Source organism: Mustela erminea, chromosome 9 (genome assembly GCF_009829155.1).
Source record: "Mustela erminea isolate mMusErm1 chromosome 9, mMusErm1.Pri, whole genome shotgun sequence".
In the NCBI taxonomy this organism is placed as follows: domain Eukaryota; kingdom Metazoa; phylum Chordata; class Mammalia; order Carnivora; family Mustelidae; genus Mustela; species Mustela erminea.
The window spans coordinates 58,874,779-58,892,319 of NC_045622.1; the positions used below are offsets into that span (position 1 = coordinate 58,874,779).

The 17,541-nt window shown below is 37.7% G+C and overlaps 2 protein-coding genes across 2 annotated transcripts; both read left to right on the forward strand.

Annotated features, from left to right (window-relative positions):
* The first annotated feature begins 1,268 nt into the window (after positions 1-1,268).
* LOC116599634 (olfactory receptor 51L1) lies at positions 1,269-2,216 on the forward strand. The gene has a single exon (XM_032359603.1). The coding sequence runs from the start codon at positions 1,269-1,271 to the stop codon at positions 2,214-2,216; it is 948 nt and encodes a 315-aa protein (XP_032215494.1).
* Positions 2,217-10,461: 8,245 nt separating this feature from the next.
* LOC116600269 (olfactory receptor 51G2-like) lies at positions 10,462-11,406 on the forward strand. Its single transcript, XM_032360420.1, has one exon. It carries the CDS (start codon positions 10,462-10,464, stop codon positions 11,404-11,406), a length of 945 nt encoding a protein of 314 aa, XP_032216311.1.
* The last annotated feature ends 6,135 nt before the right edge of the window (positions 11,407-17,541 follow it).

A 17,541-nucleotide genomic window follows, 5' to 3' on the forward strand; every position in this document is an offset into this window, starting at 1 on the left:
TGAAGCTTGCTCTCTCTCTTTCTTTCTATAATGAGAGAGAGAAAAAAAAAGAGAAAAGATGGGATAAGTGAAGAATTTTCTCAAGGACAGTCAATGGCATTAGACAGGGCTAAAATAAGGAAGCAGAGAACTGAAGGGACAGAGAATGCCACAGGGCTTAGCTGCTGTGACCACTGTTATCAGCCTGGGGAATAGCAAGACCAGCATCAGCAGAGGTGATCACAGTGAAGACTGATGGGAGGAAGTAAGGCCAGACATTAGAATTCTATTTTGAAAAAAGGAAAAGAAAATTGATTGTTTCTAAGAGGTATTGATGGTAGATGCTAAAGGTGACATCTCTGGGATTGCTCTGGGTTCATGGAGGTACATGAACTGGGTCATAAAATTGGAAAAACATTTAATATTTAAGTTGAACGTTTAAAAAATATGATTATAGGAATCATTTTGAAAGAAAAATGCAGGGAAAGATCAATAGAAACGAAGCAGATATTATCCACTATTACTAACAGATGTTTAATTTAAATATATTGTTTTAATTTTATTTTGTAGGAAGTGATATAGGAAGAGCTTTAATAGCTACATTGTAATCTTATGATATATTGATCATAATAAATACTTTTCCTGCTACTGAGAGGAGTTTAGATGAAGGAAGAATTGCTATATTAAACAGCAAAAAATATGCAAGGATTATGGACTTTACTCTTTTTCATGTCTCCATTTTATATAATGTGACATTTATTTTTTATTATTAAAATATTAAATATTCTCAATCCTTAAAATATTATAAAGTATTAAATAAAACTAAATATGAAGGGAAATTATGTTTACTCCTTGGGAACAGTTCAGTTGTTACGAATTAAGAGACTGTATAGAAGCAACAAAAGATAACTCAAGAACATCATTGACAGGAAACTTAATGCAAATTCATAGACATTTACTCTGTCTTTTCTATAGTTTTATTATTATAATGTTTGATAAAAATGCCTTTATCTACTCTTCTACTGCTTTAATTTTTAGTGTCCTCAGTGAAAATTCATCAGATTTCTTGTCAGAGATGACCAGATTGTATGGTACACACTTTTTGCTTTGGAATTTGGTGCTCTACTGGGAACTGATTCTCATGTAAGAACCTTTAGAAGTACATCCTTCCTATCTCTGTGAGGTTGGAGGAAAGATACACTGTATCCTGATTGCACTGCTCATATTCACACGGGATAATTTTGAAGGAAAAAAGAGAAAACATTCTTCACTGTTTGCCAAAGGTCACCATGGTGGTCTGGAGTAACAATAACACTATAGAGCCCATATTTATTCTGAGGGGATTTCCTGGATTGGAGTATGTCCATTCTTGGTTCTCAATCCCATTCTGTTTTGTGTACTTGGCAGCATTTATTGGTAATGTCACCATCCTCTCTGTCATTTGGATAGAGTCCTCACTCCACCAACCCATGTATTACTTCCTTTCCATCTTAGCACTGACTGACCTAGGTATGTCCATGTCCACACTTCCCACCATGTTTGCTGTGTTATGGCTGGATGCTCGGGAGATCCAGGCAAGTGCTTGCTATGCTCAGCTCTTCTTCATCCACACATTCACATTCCTGGAGTCCTCGGTGCTATTGGCCATGGCCTTCGACCGTTTTGTTGCTATCTGTCGTCCACTGCACTACACCACAATCCTTAACAACAGTGTAATAGGCAAGATTGGTTTGGCCTGCTTGCTAAGAAGCATGGGCGTTGTACTTCCTACACCTTTGCTCCTGAGACGTTATCACTACTGCCATGTCAATGTCCTTTCACATGCCTTTTGTTTGCACCAAGATGTTCTGAAATTATCCTGTTCAGATGCCAGAATCAGCAGTGTCTATGGACTATGCGTAGTTATCACCACACTGGGCGTGGATTCAGTCTTCATACTTCTTTCTTATGTTCTGATTCTGAATGCTGTTTTGGGCATCGCATCTCATGAAGAGCGGCTTAAGGCCCTCAACACATGTGTGTCCCATATCTGCGTGGTGCTCATTTTCTTTGTGCCAGTTATTGGGGTGTCAATGGTCCATCGCTTTGGGAAACATCTGTCTTCCATAGTTCACCTTATCATGGCCGATATTTACCTGCTTTTCCCCCCAGTACTTAACCCTATTGTCTACAGTGTCAGGACAAAGCAGATTCGTCTAAGAATTCTTCGCAAGTTTGGACTAGGGAGGAGGTTTTAAATAACCTGTATTCTCAAGATTTCCCACTGAAAAAATCTTGGGGCAGCTGAGTAGATGAGAAGTAAAATACTTGGATCTTGGTCAACAGGTTAAATATATAATTCTTTCACTCCCTTGATATGTGATCTCAGTTAACATCAACCCTTATGAGATTCAGATTTTTCATAACCAAATTGTGCCAAGTATGTTCTTCTCTATGCCCCAAATAATTGAGACTTACAAGGGACAATGTGTGTAAAAAAGATTACTTTTTAAAACTACAAAATTGTTGATATCATTAAATTATTACTATGAATGACAATAATAGAATTTTCTTCATAATATGTAGCTGTTTATATAATTTCTCATGTTTATGATCCAGAAATAAATCACTCTCATTTGCCCATATTGTGTCTCTCAAGCCAAATGTCATATTTTTTAATGAAAAGATTTCTGACTTCTTGGGGTAAGTTTGGAAATTGAGTTTTTTGACAAGACTTTGAACTGCTACTGTGGCTGTTGGCTCTAAACTAAGTTTTCACCTCATCATCACACAGTGATATGTCTTTTCTCCCCTGGCCGCTGCAGGTCTATCAGCTTCTTCAGTTTATCAGCAAATACTGAGGAAGACACATGGGAGTTGCTCCAGAAAGCCTGACAGGCATATGTGTAGATTCTTTGTTCAACAGCACAGAATTTCATGTCTTCCTCAGTGAGTAGGTTGGGAGTTGTGCAGAATAGCCATCATTTTCTTTTAATAAAAATGTTCTCCTCTTGTTCTACATTTCTATGTAGATCTTTAGTATTAGTGTCTTTCTCAGTTTCTTTATTGTCAATATCCTGTGACTTCTCTTTTTTCACTAATATGCTTTACACATATGCTTTCATTAGTGATATTTTACTATTTATCATGACTGCTACACTAACACATCACTCTCAGGCTGGCCTCCCCCAACCATCATAAGTGTACTCATAAGTGTAAATGATATTGCCTATTTGTTCATCCAAGTAAAACATACTGAGAAAAATGAAATACCTTTTGCGGCACTCACTGCTTGCAATACTGTGAATATATAAAATATAGAATGCATGGTCTTAATGTTAAAGAATTAATGTTTAATAGCAGAGACACATTTATAAAAGGATTATTAAAGTTAACAGATGTTATCATTGAAATAAGTAAGTAGTACAATATTGTTATTAAAGATTGAAGCAATTGACACTTTGGCTGTGTCTAGTGGGTCAAATTCATTCTTGCCATCTAGACTAAATGTGAAAGAAAGTGGTGTGCTGAAGCTAGCTCCTTTGGCTTATGAAAGCCAGTTGTGCAATATCTTGTTCCAAATGCATGTTCTATAAAACATTGGTAGTTTGAAACTGGTCATGATGGAAATACATTATGTATACATTATATAATACACAACAAAAATAGGTAAACACTATATACCAAAGCGTTTAAACATTTTCCTAGAGAGTTGGTTGTTAAGCATTTACCAGCACCCCACCGGGTAAGATATTGCAGGAAGGGGAGGTAGAATGAAACAAAAAAAGACTGTAGAAAGAGTATGTGTTAGTAATATACCCCCATGTCCAGGAGAAACTTGAGACTTTCCTGAACTATCTCACATTACCTAAGAAAAGAAATGACTCTGAAATGAGTTGTAATGGCCATGGACATGCTCCTGCCCAGATCCCACTTCAATAAACGATTTGTAGCCTCAGCTGCTGGAAGGGCCGTCAGTAAAGAGCCTTTGCCTTTCAGCCTCTTCAAGAATTTCCTCAGTTGCAGATATGAGCCTCACCCAAGGTCAGGACCTATACAACCACTGAGATATAAGGTATAAATCCCTGACCTTTTTGGCCAGTGCAAAACAATTCACTTAGACAATTTTACCCCTAGAACCTTCTGTGGTACGGACCATAGATAGCATCAGATATGGCTCACAGCTCAATTTCTCCTTCTGACAATTCTACTTCTATCCCTCTTCATCTTAGGGTGTTTATCCCAAGGACTCTCTATCTGAAACATATTGCAGACTAAATTTTATTTCAAAGTTTGCTTTCTTAGAAACCCTGGGATGAGAGGTTCCCAGAAAAACTGTGATAAAGATGAAAGATGAAATTTAATTCTCACAGAGACATCCTTGTGCAGGAAGGTGGAACAAAGTAAGAGCAGATAGCCATAATTTTTTATTCTAAGCCTTAAGAAAAGGCTAAATTCAGTGTATGAGCCTGGGAGAAGGTACATAATTCTTATTCCTCTACTCCTAAGCATTGTGTGTAAGTATAGACAGAAAAGGGTTGTGGAGGCTCTCATTTGGCTAGGTTGAGAAAAGGAAATTTCATCTGTTCTTGCATGCTTTCTACCTTATCCATTAGAGTTGTTAGCATGTTAATTAATAATAAGGTTTTTAAATTCCTGGTCTGATAATTCAACTATCCTTGTCATACTTAGTTCTGATGCTTGCTCTGTTTCTTCAAATTATATTTTCAGCCTTTTAGGAAGCTTCTTCCCTCCCCTAATAGCTGGACATGATGTACCAAGTAAAAAGAACTACTTTAAATAGGGTTTTATTAATATACAGGAAGATATGTGGGAGTAGGCAGAAGTATCCTATAGTCTTATGATTAAGTTTCAGTCTTTCAGTGAGCCTATCTATACGCCTGAAATTTGAACTTCACAGCTGTTTCTTAGTTTGTTTTATTTTGTTTTGTTTTAATTCTCCTGCCTTAGATGAAATAGAATAGCTAGCATGGACTGGAGTTGGGTATTTCCATCTCCCACATGGACAAGCTAGAGAGGGCTGGAGTTGGGTACTTTGCTTTCCTAAGGTCAGTTAGATGCTAATACTCTAGCAGGTTAGGCCCTGATTAACTAATTTCTCCTAAGGCCTTATGAAAATGAACAGAGAGCAATGGCATATTTCAGAATGGTCCCTTTTCCCTTCTCCATGCTTGGAGCATGAGAAAATTTTTCTCCAGTGTTTCTGGAGGCAAATATCACGTTATTTTACTCTCCACCCTCTGCCATTGTTGGGTCCCCCTGCGGATTTTAACTGTCAGACTTGTCCACGCTGAGGTTCCAGTAACCTATTAATTTGGTTCAGATTTTCCTACATTAGTGGTGTCTCCTGAAGCCATCTTTCTTGTGAGCCTCTACTCTGTAAGCTGTGACTCCCTATATTCCCTGACTCTCCGTTCTTGGTGGTGCTGTTTTGCCCTGTGTCCTTTCTCTCATGGATCCAAGAAGAGATGGTTGATTTTCAGTCTGTTCAGTTTTTTCCTCATTGTTAGGACATGAGGAACCAGAAGAAACTGGACATCAAGTTTATTTTTGTTTTTAAAATCAGATCAAGACTTTTTTTAGTTTAATATGTTTTAATAAGGATTATCAGTATTAGTCAAATATTTTTTCTTCATCAATCTACATTACCAAGTGATTTATCCCTTTTAGTCACTATATTTTATATCTACTATACTCACTATATTTTCTATATATGCCTTATTCACTATATTACATATAGTTAATTATACTGTGTGATTTTTGCATGTAAAACAACTTTGATGCTTGACTTAAACAAGCAAAAAGGAGAAAATCATTTGTTACTCCAGACTGATGAAGAAAAAATATTTGACTAAATTTAATACTGATTATGTATTATCATAAAAATCCAACAGGATCAGAGTGTGTGTGTGTGTGTGTCTGTGCGTGCGCACGCATGCGCATGTAGTCATTGGATTACAGTTATTAATATTTGGTTTCGAATTCCATAATCAATTTTACAGAGTATTTTGCTCTTTGATATTTGTTTTCTGTGATGTCATTTTCTGGTAATGGCATACAGTTATACTTGCCTCATAAAAATCATGAAGAAGTGACCCCTCTTTTTATATTCTCTAGAAATACATATGTAGGATTTCTATTATTCTTCTTCTTTCTGTTTTAAGTTACTCATTAAAAATGCTATCCGGGAGGGACCCGGGTGGCTCAGTGGGTTAAGCCTCTGCCTTCAGCTCAGGTCATAATCTTGGGGTCCTGGGATTGAGCCCCACATCAGGCTCTCTGCTCGGCAGGGAGCCTGCTTCCCTCTCTCTCTCTGCCTGCCTCTCTGCCTACTTGTGATCTCCATCTCAAATAAATAAATGAAATCTTCAAACAAAAAGGCTATCTGGGCCTGGGATTTTCTTTCTGTAAAACTTTCAAATAAGGTTTCAAGAAAGACATAAATTCCTGATAATCTGCAGAACACTAGTTTCAGATGGAAATTTCTGGGCCATTGTCCCTCAGATATTGGCTCTGTGTTGTTCTCTTCTCTTGTGTATCTTTAGAGCCTTTGAATGTCTCACATGTTAATTATTCTTTGGTCTATTTGTCTGTTTTTATTTTCATCTTTTTTTTTCCTTTTGGTTTCACATTAGAAGAAGGTTATTTCAGCGAAGGCTTGATCAAGGCACCAAATAAAGTGCAATGAGGAAAGAAGCTATGATTTATATTTCTAGTGCACTGAAGCCTGTGCTACAACTGACCTTCTGATGATACTTTAGAAGGAGGATCATCTGCTTCCAGACCACAATTGATCTTGGGTAACTGAAACCACATAAAGTGAAACCACTTTAAAGTAAGGAGGAACTATTGTAATTTTCCCAACATTCAACTGCTAGTAAATAACTGCTGCCTTTGTCTTTTATTCAGAGCACAGACTTTTCTAGTACACTATTCTGACTAAATTCACTGTTTTACTCCATCAGAGGATCCCAAGGATACTGCTCAGTTGCTAGCAAATCTGGAGTCCCAGTTTGGGAATTTGGTATAATCATCTCCTTTGTCTGAGCAGGAATAAAATCTCCAGTGGCATTTATCCTCTCTGAAGTTTACATTAAGAAAAAAAAAAAGAATGTTCCTGAGGGGATAGCTAGTCAAGAGGGGCAATGCAGTTTAAAGTAGTTAAATCCAAGAAGTGTAATATGGCTAAAGCACCTAGCTGGGTAGAGTCAGAGATGCTGAAAGCAAACATGTTATCTTGGCTCTGGAGTTGCTGAAGGAGAAACGGATGCCTCATTCAGGACATCTATACTTTCCTTGGAGATCTACCTGCCATTGTGCTTTTTAGTCTTCTTTTATGTCCATATTCAGTGGATTTCTCTACCTGCAACAATTCCCTTGGCCTGGCAGAATGGAGTCCAGCAAATCTGTAGCAGGGTGGATGGCTGTCCACACTTGAGGACTCAGGTATGCCTAAAGGAAGGGTTCAAAAGTGAGCAAAATGGGCAAGAAATTATAAGTACTTAATACTTTGAAGAATCCAAGAAGTAGAAGGATAAGTCAAGAGGTAAGACCAGTCTTTGCTCATGCAAATTCATAGCTTTAGGATAAGTCAGAGGTATAGAGTATCATTTCCCCCAAAGTGAGCCATTGTATCATCTTCAAAGGCTGATCAAAAGAGCCGTAGGATGGGATACCATTGTAAACTCATCTCCAGATATAGGTAGTACACATGATAGAAACGACGTACTGAAATCTCTGTTCTTTGAAACATTGGTATCTGATATTAACTAAATATTATACCATTAAAAATGATGATGATAGTGTTCATGGTGACTTGAGTACCTCCTCTATCTCATTCTCCCATGTATCATACACTCTTGGCAGTATTATGGGCCAAAAAGAAATTTGACAAAATAGTTCTCAAGAGAAGCCCTGAAGTGTAGTGTCTTTATAAGTGATAACTTAGATACTCCAGGTCACACCTGCCTTTGGATTCCTGTTACACTTAAATTTGGTACACTTAAAATTGTGGGTACTTTGGTATTTCCATTAACATTTTGCTTCATTTAAGCCCAAATGTCTCAGACTCTGTGCAAGAACTTTAGCTACATTTTCTTACATAATCTCTTAAGTAAGGTAATATGGTTCCCAGATTTTATGCTCAAAGAAGTTTACTAATCTGTCCAAAGTAATAGAGATAGTGAATGACAGTTGTCATTAGACTTCCTCTGACTCTAGAAGAGTAACCACTGAAAGCACCTGTCTACATCTAATAGACCCATTTTTGGAAGATGGATTATGAATATCCTAAGTCAGAGGAGTCTTTAAATTGAAGTAATAGGAGAAAGTGGTCTCAGAGGGAAGACTTGGCATATGTGGCCAGGATGAAGTCTCAAGATTTTGAAAGATTTGAGGCAGGGTGTCAAGGAAGAAGAAAATAAGTGTGCTCAACTGTCAACATGATGACAGTTATTGTTCAAGTGATGTTGAAGTGGACCAGAAGTTTGTGACTATAAAAAGCTAGGATAATTAGAGAGGTGTATAAAGACCAGTATTGCCCAATATGTTATGAATAGTATAGTGTATACATCACAGGATGAGGATATGTAAAGCAGTTCTTCTCTTCATTGTTCTCTCTCCAAAAATGCAAGGAAGATGGTAACAAAGTGGAAAATCTCCTGCGGTCATTGTAGGGGGTGAGGGAATTACTTATTTTTATTATGTCTGTCAGAGAAAACTATGGAATGTAATTGTATTGGTGGAGCAAGATACATTGGGGGTCACATGAATTTTGGAGAAACTGTGACATCAAATATGCTAAGTAGAAAAAGAATTTATGTTTAGTGTCCAAAGTAATGGGAACTGGGTGGCCATAATGTCTAAGTAATTAGTCTTTAGGGATCTTTTCTATAACGCCTCATCTTCCCCAGTCCCTGGTCAGTTCTGCCTCTTATGTTCCCTACAGTGCATTCCATCTATGGGGACCTGAGCCCTGAGCACTAAAACTCTTACACTCTTAATATAAAATGTCAGGTGTTCTTTTTGTTATTCTTTTCATTTTTTTAAGAATGCATTTCTGTGGGGGCGCCTGGGTGGCTCAGTGGGTTAAGCCGCTGCCTTCAGCTCAGGTCATGATCTCAGGGTCCTGGGATCGAGTCCCGCATCGGGCTCTCTGCTTGGCAGGGAGCCTGCTTCCCTCTCTCTCTCTCTGCCTGCCTCTCTGTCTACTTGTGATCTCTCTCTGTCAAATAAATAAATAAAATCTTTTAAAAAAAAAAAAAAAAGAATGCATTTCTGTGTATCCTTGCCCTATTAGGCATCATTCCAAATTTCCTTGAGTAGGAGTAATTTCCCTTTCCACAACTCCCTATGTATCCCAATATACCATTGCTCCCTTGACATGCATGCCTCAAATTTATCCTAATAAAATTAAATTAATCTTATCTGCTAGTTTCACAAGTTCTTCATGAGGTCCTCTTGAATTTTTGCTTGTTTGTTTCAATAGATGACACCACAGTCTACCAAATAATTGAAATTGTCTTGTTTTTTTTTTCTTTTTCACATTCCTACCATATGATCATCAACCAGTATCTTTTCTCCCTATGCAACATTTATATCTATTTATCCTTTATCATCCCACATTTTACTTTCATCTACTTTTAAATATTACTATGATAACCTTCTAAAGGATTTCCCTGCCTTCTATTGCCAAACTTTAGTCTATTCTTATCAATGATTCTAGTTTGATGGCAATATAATATAAATCTGGTCATACTGTTTACTTTTTATTAAAATGACTATATTGTGTCTTCTAAGATTAAGTCTAAATTCTTTATATTTATACACAAATTCCTTCAAAATTCTGGTCCATTTTTATTCAATCTTCACTCTGATAACTATCTGAAAATCACCCTATCCTACTGTTTTGCTCAGTGGCATTCATTTACATGTATAATGCTAACATCTTTCTCCATTTACCTGGTTTTCAATCAGCACAGAATAGCCAACACAGCTTTTTGTTCCCTCTATTTTATACTTGTCATTGGAGACCTAATTCAAGACTGGGTTCAGATCTTGAATCAGGTCATAAATAAATAAATCTGCCTTCATTAAATCTTCCCTGACATCTATGGGTCAAGTTAACTTCCTCTTTCTATGTTTTGTAGGGGTTTGTATTAAACTACTACGTTGATTTTAGATCTCTCCATTTACTAGGCTATAAGTATTTGAATTCTGTTTTTATATATTTCTCTACATTTTAGCATTTTTAGCAGTTTTCCTTTTATAAAATATATTCTCAATAAATGTACAGTGATGAAATAGATTAATTGGGAAGATAATAAATGTGGGTGGTAATTATATATAATGAACAAAGGAATGACTAGAAAGACTATGCAGAGCAGCATGCATCAGAGCATTGGTTCTTCTTGCAATATTGACTGTACATGAATTGTTGCAGGTTCTTGTCTTCCCACTTAGACTGAGGGCGCCTCCATCACCATGATGTCTGTCTTCAATAGCTCTGTCTTGTACCCTCGCTTCCTCCTGACGGGCTTCTCAGGCCTTGAAAGCAGATATAGCTTGATTTCCATTCCCATCTTTTTGGTTTATGCCACCTCAATATCGGGAAACGTTACCATTCTGTTTATCATCAGAACTGAGCCTTCCCTCCACCAACCAATGTACTACTTTCTATCAATGCTGGCTCTTACTGACCTGGGCCTATCCACAACTACCTTACCTACAATGTTCAGCATCTTCTGGTTCCATGCCCGGGAGATCTCCTTTAATGCTTGCCTGATACAGATGTACTTCATTCATGTTTTCTCAATTATTGAGTCAGCTGTACTTTTGGCCATGGCCTTTGACCGCTTGGTAGCAATCCGAGAGCCCCTGCGCTATGTGGCCATTCTAACCAATGGTGTAATCATTGGAATTGGGTTGGCAATTGCTGGAAGGGCCTTGGCTCTGGTCTTTCCAGCTTCCTTCCTCCTAAAGAGGCTTCAATATCATCCTGTCAATATTCTCTCCTACCCATTCTGCCTACACCAGGACCTCATAAAAACAACTGTATCCAGCCGTCAAGTGAGCAGCATCTATGGCCTCATGGTGGTCATTTGCTCCATGGGACTTGATTCAGTGCTTCTTCTCCTCTCCTATATCCTCATCCTTGGCACAGTATTGAGTATAGCCTCCAAGACAGAGAGGGTGAAAGCCCTCAACACCTGCATCTCCCACATCTGTGCCGTACTCACTTTCTACATACCAATGATTGGGCTCTCTATGATCCGTCGCTATGGGCAGAATGCTTCCCCAATTGTCCATGTGCTCATGGCCAATGTTTACTTGCTGGTCCCACCCCTAATGAACCCCATTGTCTACAGTGTCAAGACCAAGCAAATTCGTGATAGAATCCTCCGGAAATTCAAGAAACAGAAAGTTTAAGTGAGAGAGAACCTAAAAGACATATTTCTTCCCCTTCTCCTTTATATTTATGAGAGTATTTCATATTAATGTTGAATTTTGAATTAAATTTTGCTAATAATATTTTAATTTCAAGTTGATAGATATAAACCTCAATAGCAGTAAAATCTGTATTTTCAGTATAGAGAATAAAGACATGGTTTTGTTTTGTCTTTATGTTGACAACTAGGGAATATGGTCACTAAACCTAAGTTAGGTCCTTCTTACCAGAATTATGATTTTTCTTTTAATAATTAGCAGTAAATGTTTGGGAAACTAAGAGTCATGAAGTCAACAGTCTAATGAAGTTGTTCATTAACTTTCAGAGGTTCCTCAATTTCTGAAGAATAGATTTTAAGATGGCTTTTGATCTATCAGTTACTGAAAGAGTGCTGTTAGAGCTTCCAAATATGAGTGGATTTTTCTATTTCTCTTCATCATTCTGTCAGTTTTTACCTCAGGTATTTTGATTCTCTTTTGTTGGGTGCGTAGATATTAAGATTTGTTATGTCTCTTGGAAATCACTTTATTAAATATAATGCCCTTTATCCTTGATAGCTTTTCTCACTTTAAAGATTGTCTTTTCTGAAATTAATATAGCTTCTCTAGTGTTTTTTGTTTGTTTTTACTAATGTTAGCATGTTATATCTATCTCCATCCCTTTACTTCAATATATATTTTAGGTGACTAGGTTGCTAAATACTGTATTTTTTTTAAATGTTAACAGCTTTCTGAGATATAATTTACCTACATATAATCCATTCAATTAAAGTATCTAATTTGGGGTGCCTGGGTGTTGCAGTGTTAGGTGTCTGACTCTTGGTTTCTTCTCAGGTCATGGTCTCAGGGTTGTGAAGATCGAGCCTGACCTTGGGTTCTGGGCTCAGCGAGAAGTCTGCTTGAGATTTTTTCTTCCTCTGCTCTTCCTCCCAACTCATGGGCATGTGTGTGTTTTCTCTCCCTGTCTCAAATAAATAAATAAATAAAGTCTTATTAAAAAATAAAGTATAAGACTCAGTGTTTTAAGATACATTTATAGGGAAACTTTCCAAGATGGCAGAGGAGTAGGAGACTTTAGTTTTGACTGGTCCCAGGAATTCAGCTAGATAGCTATCAAAACATTCTGAACACCTGTGAACTCAACCAGACACCTAAGAAAAGAATTCCTGCAAGTCTGCAAATAGAAAAGTGATGATTACTTTCACTCACCTCAAAAAAGAGAACAAGGGGCAGTAATGACTGCCAGGGACCAAATCAGTACAGATATAAGTAAGATGTCAGAACTGGAATTTAGAATGATTATAAAGCCATTAGCTGAGCTTGAAAAAGCATAGAAGACACTAGAGAATCCCTTTCCAGAGAAATAGAAGAACTAAAATCTAAGCAACTTGAAACCAAAAGGCTATTCATGAGATGCAATTAAAAATGGAAGCTTTAACTCTGGAAAACAGCATGGAGGTTCCTCAAAAAGTTGACAGTAGAGCTACCCTATGACCCAGCAATCGTATTACTGGGTATTTACCCTAAAAATACAAATGTACTGATCCGAAGGGGAATGTGCACTGGAATGTTTATAGCAGTAATGTCCACAATAGCCAAACTATGGAAAGAACCTAGATGTCCATCAACGGATGAATGGATAAAGAAGATGTGGTATATATACAATGGAATACTATGCAGCCATAAAAAGAAATGAAATCTTGCCATTTGCAATGATGTGGATGGAACTAGAGGGTATTATGCTGAGTGAAATAAGTCAATCAGAGAAAGACAATTATCATATGATCTCTCTCATATGAGGATTTTGAGATGCAGGACAGGGGGTTGTCAGGGGTAGGAAAGGAAAAATGAAAAAGGATGGGATCAGGAGGGATACAAACCATAAGACTCTTTTTTAAAAAAAAAATGTTTTTAATTTTTATTTTCAGCATAACAGTATTCATTATTTTTGCACCACACCCAGTGCTCCATGCAATCCATGCCCTCTATAATACCCACCACCTAGTACCCCAACCTCCCACCCCCCCGCCACTTCAAAACCCTCAGATTGTTTTTCAGAGTCCATAGTCTCTCATGGTTCACCCCCCCCTTCCAATTTCCTCCAACTCCCTTCTCCTCTCTAACTACCCATGTCCTCCATGCTATTTGTTATGCTCCACAAATAAGTGAAACCATATGATAATTGACTCTCTCTGCTTGACTGATTTCACTCAGCATAATCTCTTCCAGTCCCATCCATGTTGCTACAAAAGTTGGGTATTCATCCTTTCTGATGGAGGCATAATACTCCATAGTGTATAAGGACCACATCTTCCTTATCCATTTGTCCGTTAAAAGGCATCTTGGTTCTTTCCACAGTTTGGCGACCGTGACAATTGCTGCTAAAAACATTGGGTACAGATGGGCCTTCTTTTCACTACATCTGTATCTTTGGGGTAAATGCCCAGGAGTGTAACTGCAGGGTCATAGGGAAGCTCTAGTTTTAATTTCTTGAGGAATCTCCACACTGTTTTCCAAAGTGACTGGACCAACTTGCATTCCTACCAACAGTGGAAGAGGGTTCCCCTTTCTCCACATCCCCTCCAACATATGTTGTTTCCTGTCTTGTTAATATTGACCATTCTAACTGGTGTAAGGTGATATCTCAATGTGGTTTTAATTTGAATCTCCCTGATAGCTAGTGATGATGAATATTTTTTCATGTGTCTGATAACCATTTGTATGTCTTCATTGGAGAAGTGTCTGTTCATATCTTCTGCCCATTTTTTTAAAAAGATTTTATTTATTTGACAGATAGAGATCACAACTAGGCAGAGAGGCAGGCAGAGAGAGAGGAGGAAGCAGGTTTCCTGCCGAGCAGAGAGCCTGATACGGGGCTCAATCCCAGGACCCTGGGATCATGACCTGAGCTGAAGGCAGAGGCCTTAACCCATTGAGCCACCCAGGTGCCCCCTTCTGCCCATTCTTTGATATGATTGTCTGTTTTGTGTGTGTTGAGTTTGAGGAGTTCTTTATAGATCCTTGATATCAACCTTTTGTCTGTACTGTCATTTGTAAATATCTTCTCCCATTCCGTGGGTTGCCTCTTTGTTTTTTTGACTGTTTCCTTTGCTGTGCAGAAGCTTTTGATTTTGATGAAGTCCCAAAAGTTCATTTTCGCTTTTGTTTCCTTTGCCTTTGGAGACATATCTTGAAAGAAGTTGCTGTGGCTGATATCAAAGAGATTACTGCCTATGTTCTCCTCTAGGATTCTGATGGATTCTTGTCTCACGTTGAGGTCTTTTCTCCATTTTGAGTTTATCTTTGTGTATGGTGTAAGAGAATGGTCGAGTTTCATTCTTCTACATATAGCTGCCCAGTTTTCCCAGCACCATTTATTGAAAAGACTGTCTTTTTTCCACTCTATATTTTTTCCTCTTTTGTCAAAGATCATTTGCCCATAGAGTTGAGGGTCCATATCTAGGCTCTCTTGTTCAACATCGTATTAGAAGTCCTAGCAACAGCAATCAGACAACAAAGAGAAATAAAAGATATCCAAATTGGCAATGAAGAAGTCAAACTCTCTCTCTTCACAGATGACATGATTCTTTATTAGGAAAACCCAAAAGACTCCACCCCCAAACTACTAGAACTCATACAGCAATTCAGTCATGGGGTAGGATACAAAGTCAATGTACAGAAATCAGTGGCTTTCTTATACACTAACAATGAAAATACAGAAAGGGAAGTTAGAGAATCGATTCCATTTACTATAGCACCAAGAACCATAAGATACCTGGGAATAAACCTAATCAAAGAGGTAAAGGATCTGTACTCAAGGAACTACAGAAGACTCATGAAAGAAATTGAAGAATATACAAAAAGATGAAAGACCATTCCATGCTCTTGGATCGGAAGAATAAACATTGTTAAAATGTCTATACTGCCTAGATCAATCTATGCTTTTAATGTCATTCTGATCAAAATTCCACCGGTATTCTTCAAAGAGCTGGAGCAAATAATCCAAAAATTTGTATGGAATCAGAAGAGACCCCGAATCGCTAAGGAAATGTTGAAAAACAAAAATGAAACTGGTGGCATCACGTTACCTGATTTCAAGCTTTATTACAAAGCTGTGATCACCAAGACAGCATGGTACTGGCATAAATACAGACACATAGACCAGTGGAACAGAGTAGAGAGCCCAGATATGGACCCTCAACTCTATGGGCAAATAATCTTCGACAAAACAGGAAAAAATATACAGTGGAAAAGAGACAGTCTCTTCAATAAATGGTGCTGGGAAAGCTGGACAGCTATATGTAGAAGAATGAAACGCGACCATTCTCTTACACCGTACAGAAAGATAAATCATAAGACTCTTAATCTCAGAAAACAAACTGAGGGTTGCTGGGGGCTGGGAGGGAGGGATAGGGTAGCTGGGTTATGGACACTGAGGAGGGTATGTGCTATGGTGAGTGCTGTGAAATGTGTAAGTCTGATGATTCACAGACATGTACCCCTGAGGCAAATAATACATTATATGTTAATTAAAAAATAGAAGCTCTAACTGCTAGGATAAATGAGAAAGAAGAGAGAATTAGTGATAGAGAAGACCAAATGATGAAGAATAAAGAAGCTGAGAAAAAGAGAGATAAACAACTATAGGATCACTAGGGGAAAATTTGAGAGATAAGTGATACCATAAAGTAAAAAACACTATTAGAATAATTGGGATCCCAAAGAAGAAAGAAAGAGAGGGACAGGAAAGTATCCTGGACCAAATTATAGCAGAGAACTTCCCAAATCTGGGGAAAGAAACAGGGATGCATGTCTAGGTAGTACAGAGAACCCCCCTGAAAATCAATAAAAATAAGCCAATACCCTGATATATAATAGTGAAACTGGAATATCTCAAAGACACACAGAAAATCCTGAAAGCAGCTCAGGACAAGAGGTCTGTGGGTAGAAACACTAGATGGGCAGCAGACCTATCCACAGAGACCTGGCTGGCCAGAAGGGACTGGCATGATTTATTCAGGATGCTAAATGAGGAAAATATGCAGCCATGCATACTCTGTCCAGCTGGGGTGTCATTTAAGATAGAAGGAGTGACAAAAAAGTTTCCAGGACAAATAAAAACTAAAAGAATTTGTGATCACCAAATCAGACCTACAAGACATATGAAAAGGGATCCTCTAAGCAAAGAGAGAGTCCAAAAGTAACATAGACCAGAAAGTAACAGAGACAATATATAGGAATAGTCACTTTACAGGTAATATAATGACACTAAATTAAGTGGGATAAATGCACCAATCAAATACACAGGGTATCAGATTGAATAAAAAAGCAAGACACATCAATATGCTGTCTGCAAGAGACTCATTTAAATCCGAAGACACCTCCAGATTGAAAGTGAGGGGGGTGGAAAGCCATTTATCATGCTAAAGGCCATCAAAAGAAAGCCGGAGTGGCAATTCTTATATCAGACAAATTTTATTTTAAGCCAAAAACTGTAATAAGATATGAGGCAGGACACCCACTATATCATAATTAAAGAGTCTATCCAACAAGAAGATCGAACATTGTAAATATGTATGCCATTAACATGGGGCCAGTCAATTGTATAAGCTAATTAATAACAAAATTAAAGAGACATATTGAAACTAATATGTAATAATGAGGGAATTTAACACCCTACTCACTGCAATAGACAGATCATCTAAGCAGAAGATCAACAAAGAAACAAGGGTTTTGCATGAAATACTGGACCAGATAGACTTCACAGATATATTCAGAATATTACACCCTAATGCAACAGAATACACATTCTTCTCCAGTTCACATGGAACATTCTCCAGAATAGACCACATAATGGTCACAAATCAAGTCTCAACTGGTACCAAAAGATTGAGGTCACACCCTGCATATTTTCAGACCACAATGCTTTGAAACTGGAAGTCACAAGAGGGAATTTGGTAAGAACTCAAATACATAGAGGCTAAAGAGCATCCTACTAATGAATGAAAGGTTCAACCAGGAAATAAAGAAGAATTAAATAAAATTAATGGAAACAAATGAAAATGAAAACATAACTGTTCAAAATCTTTGCGATGAAGCAAAGGCAGTCCTAAGAGA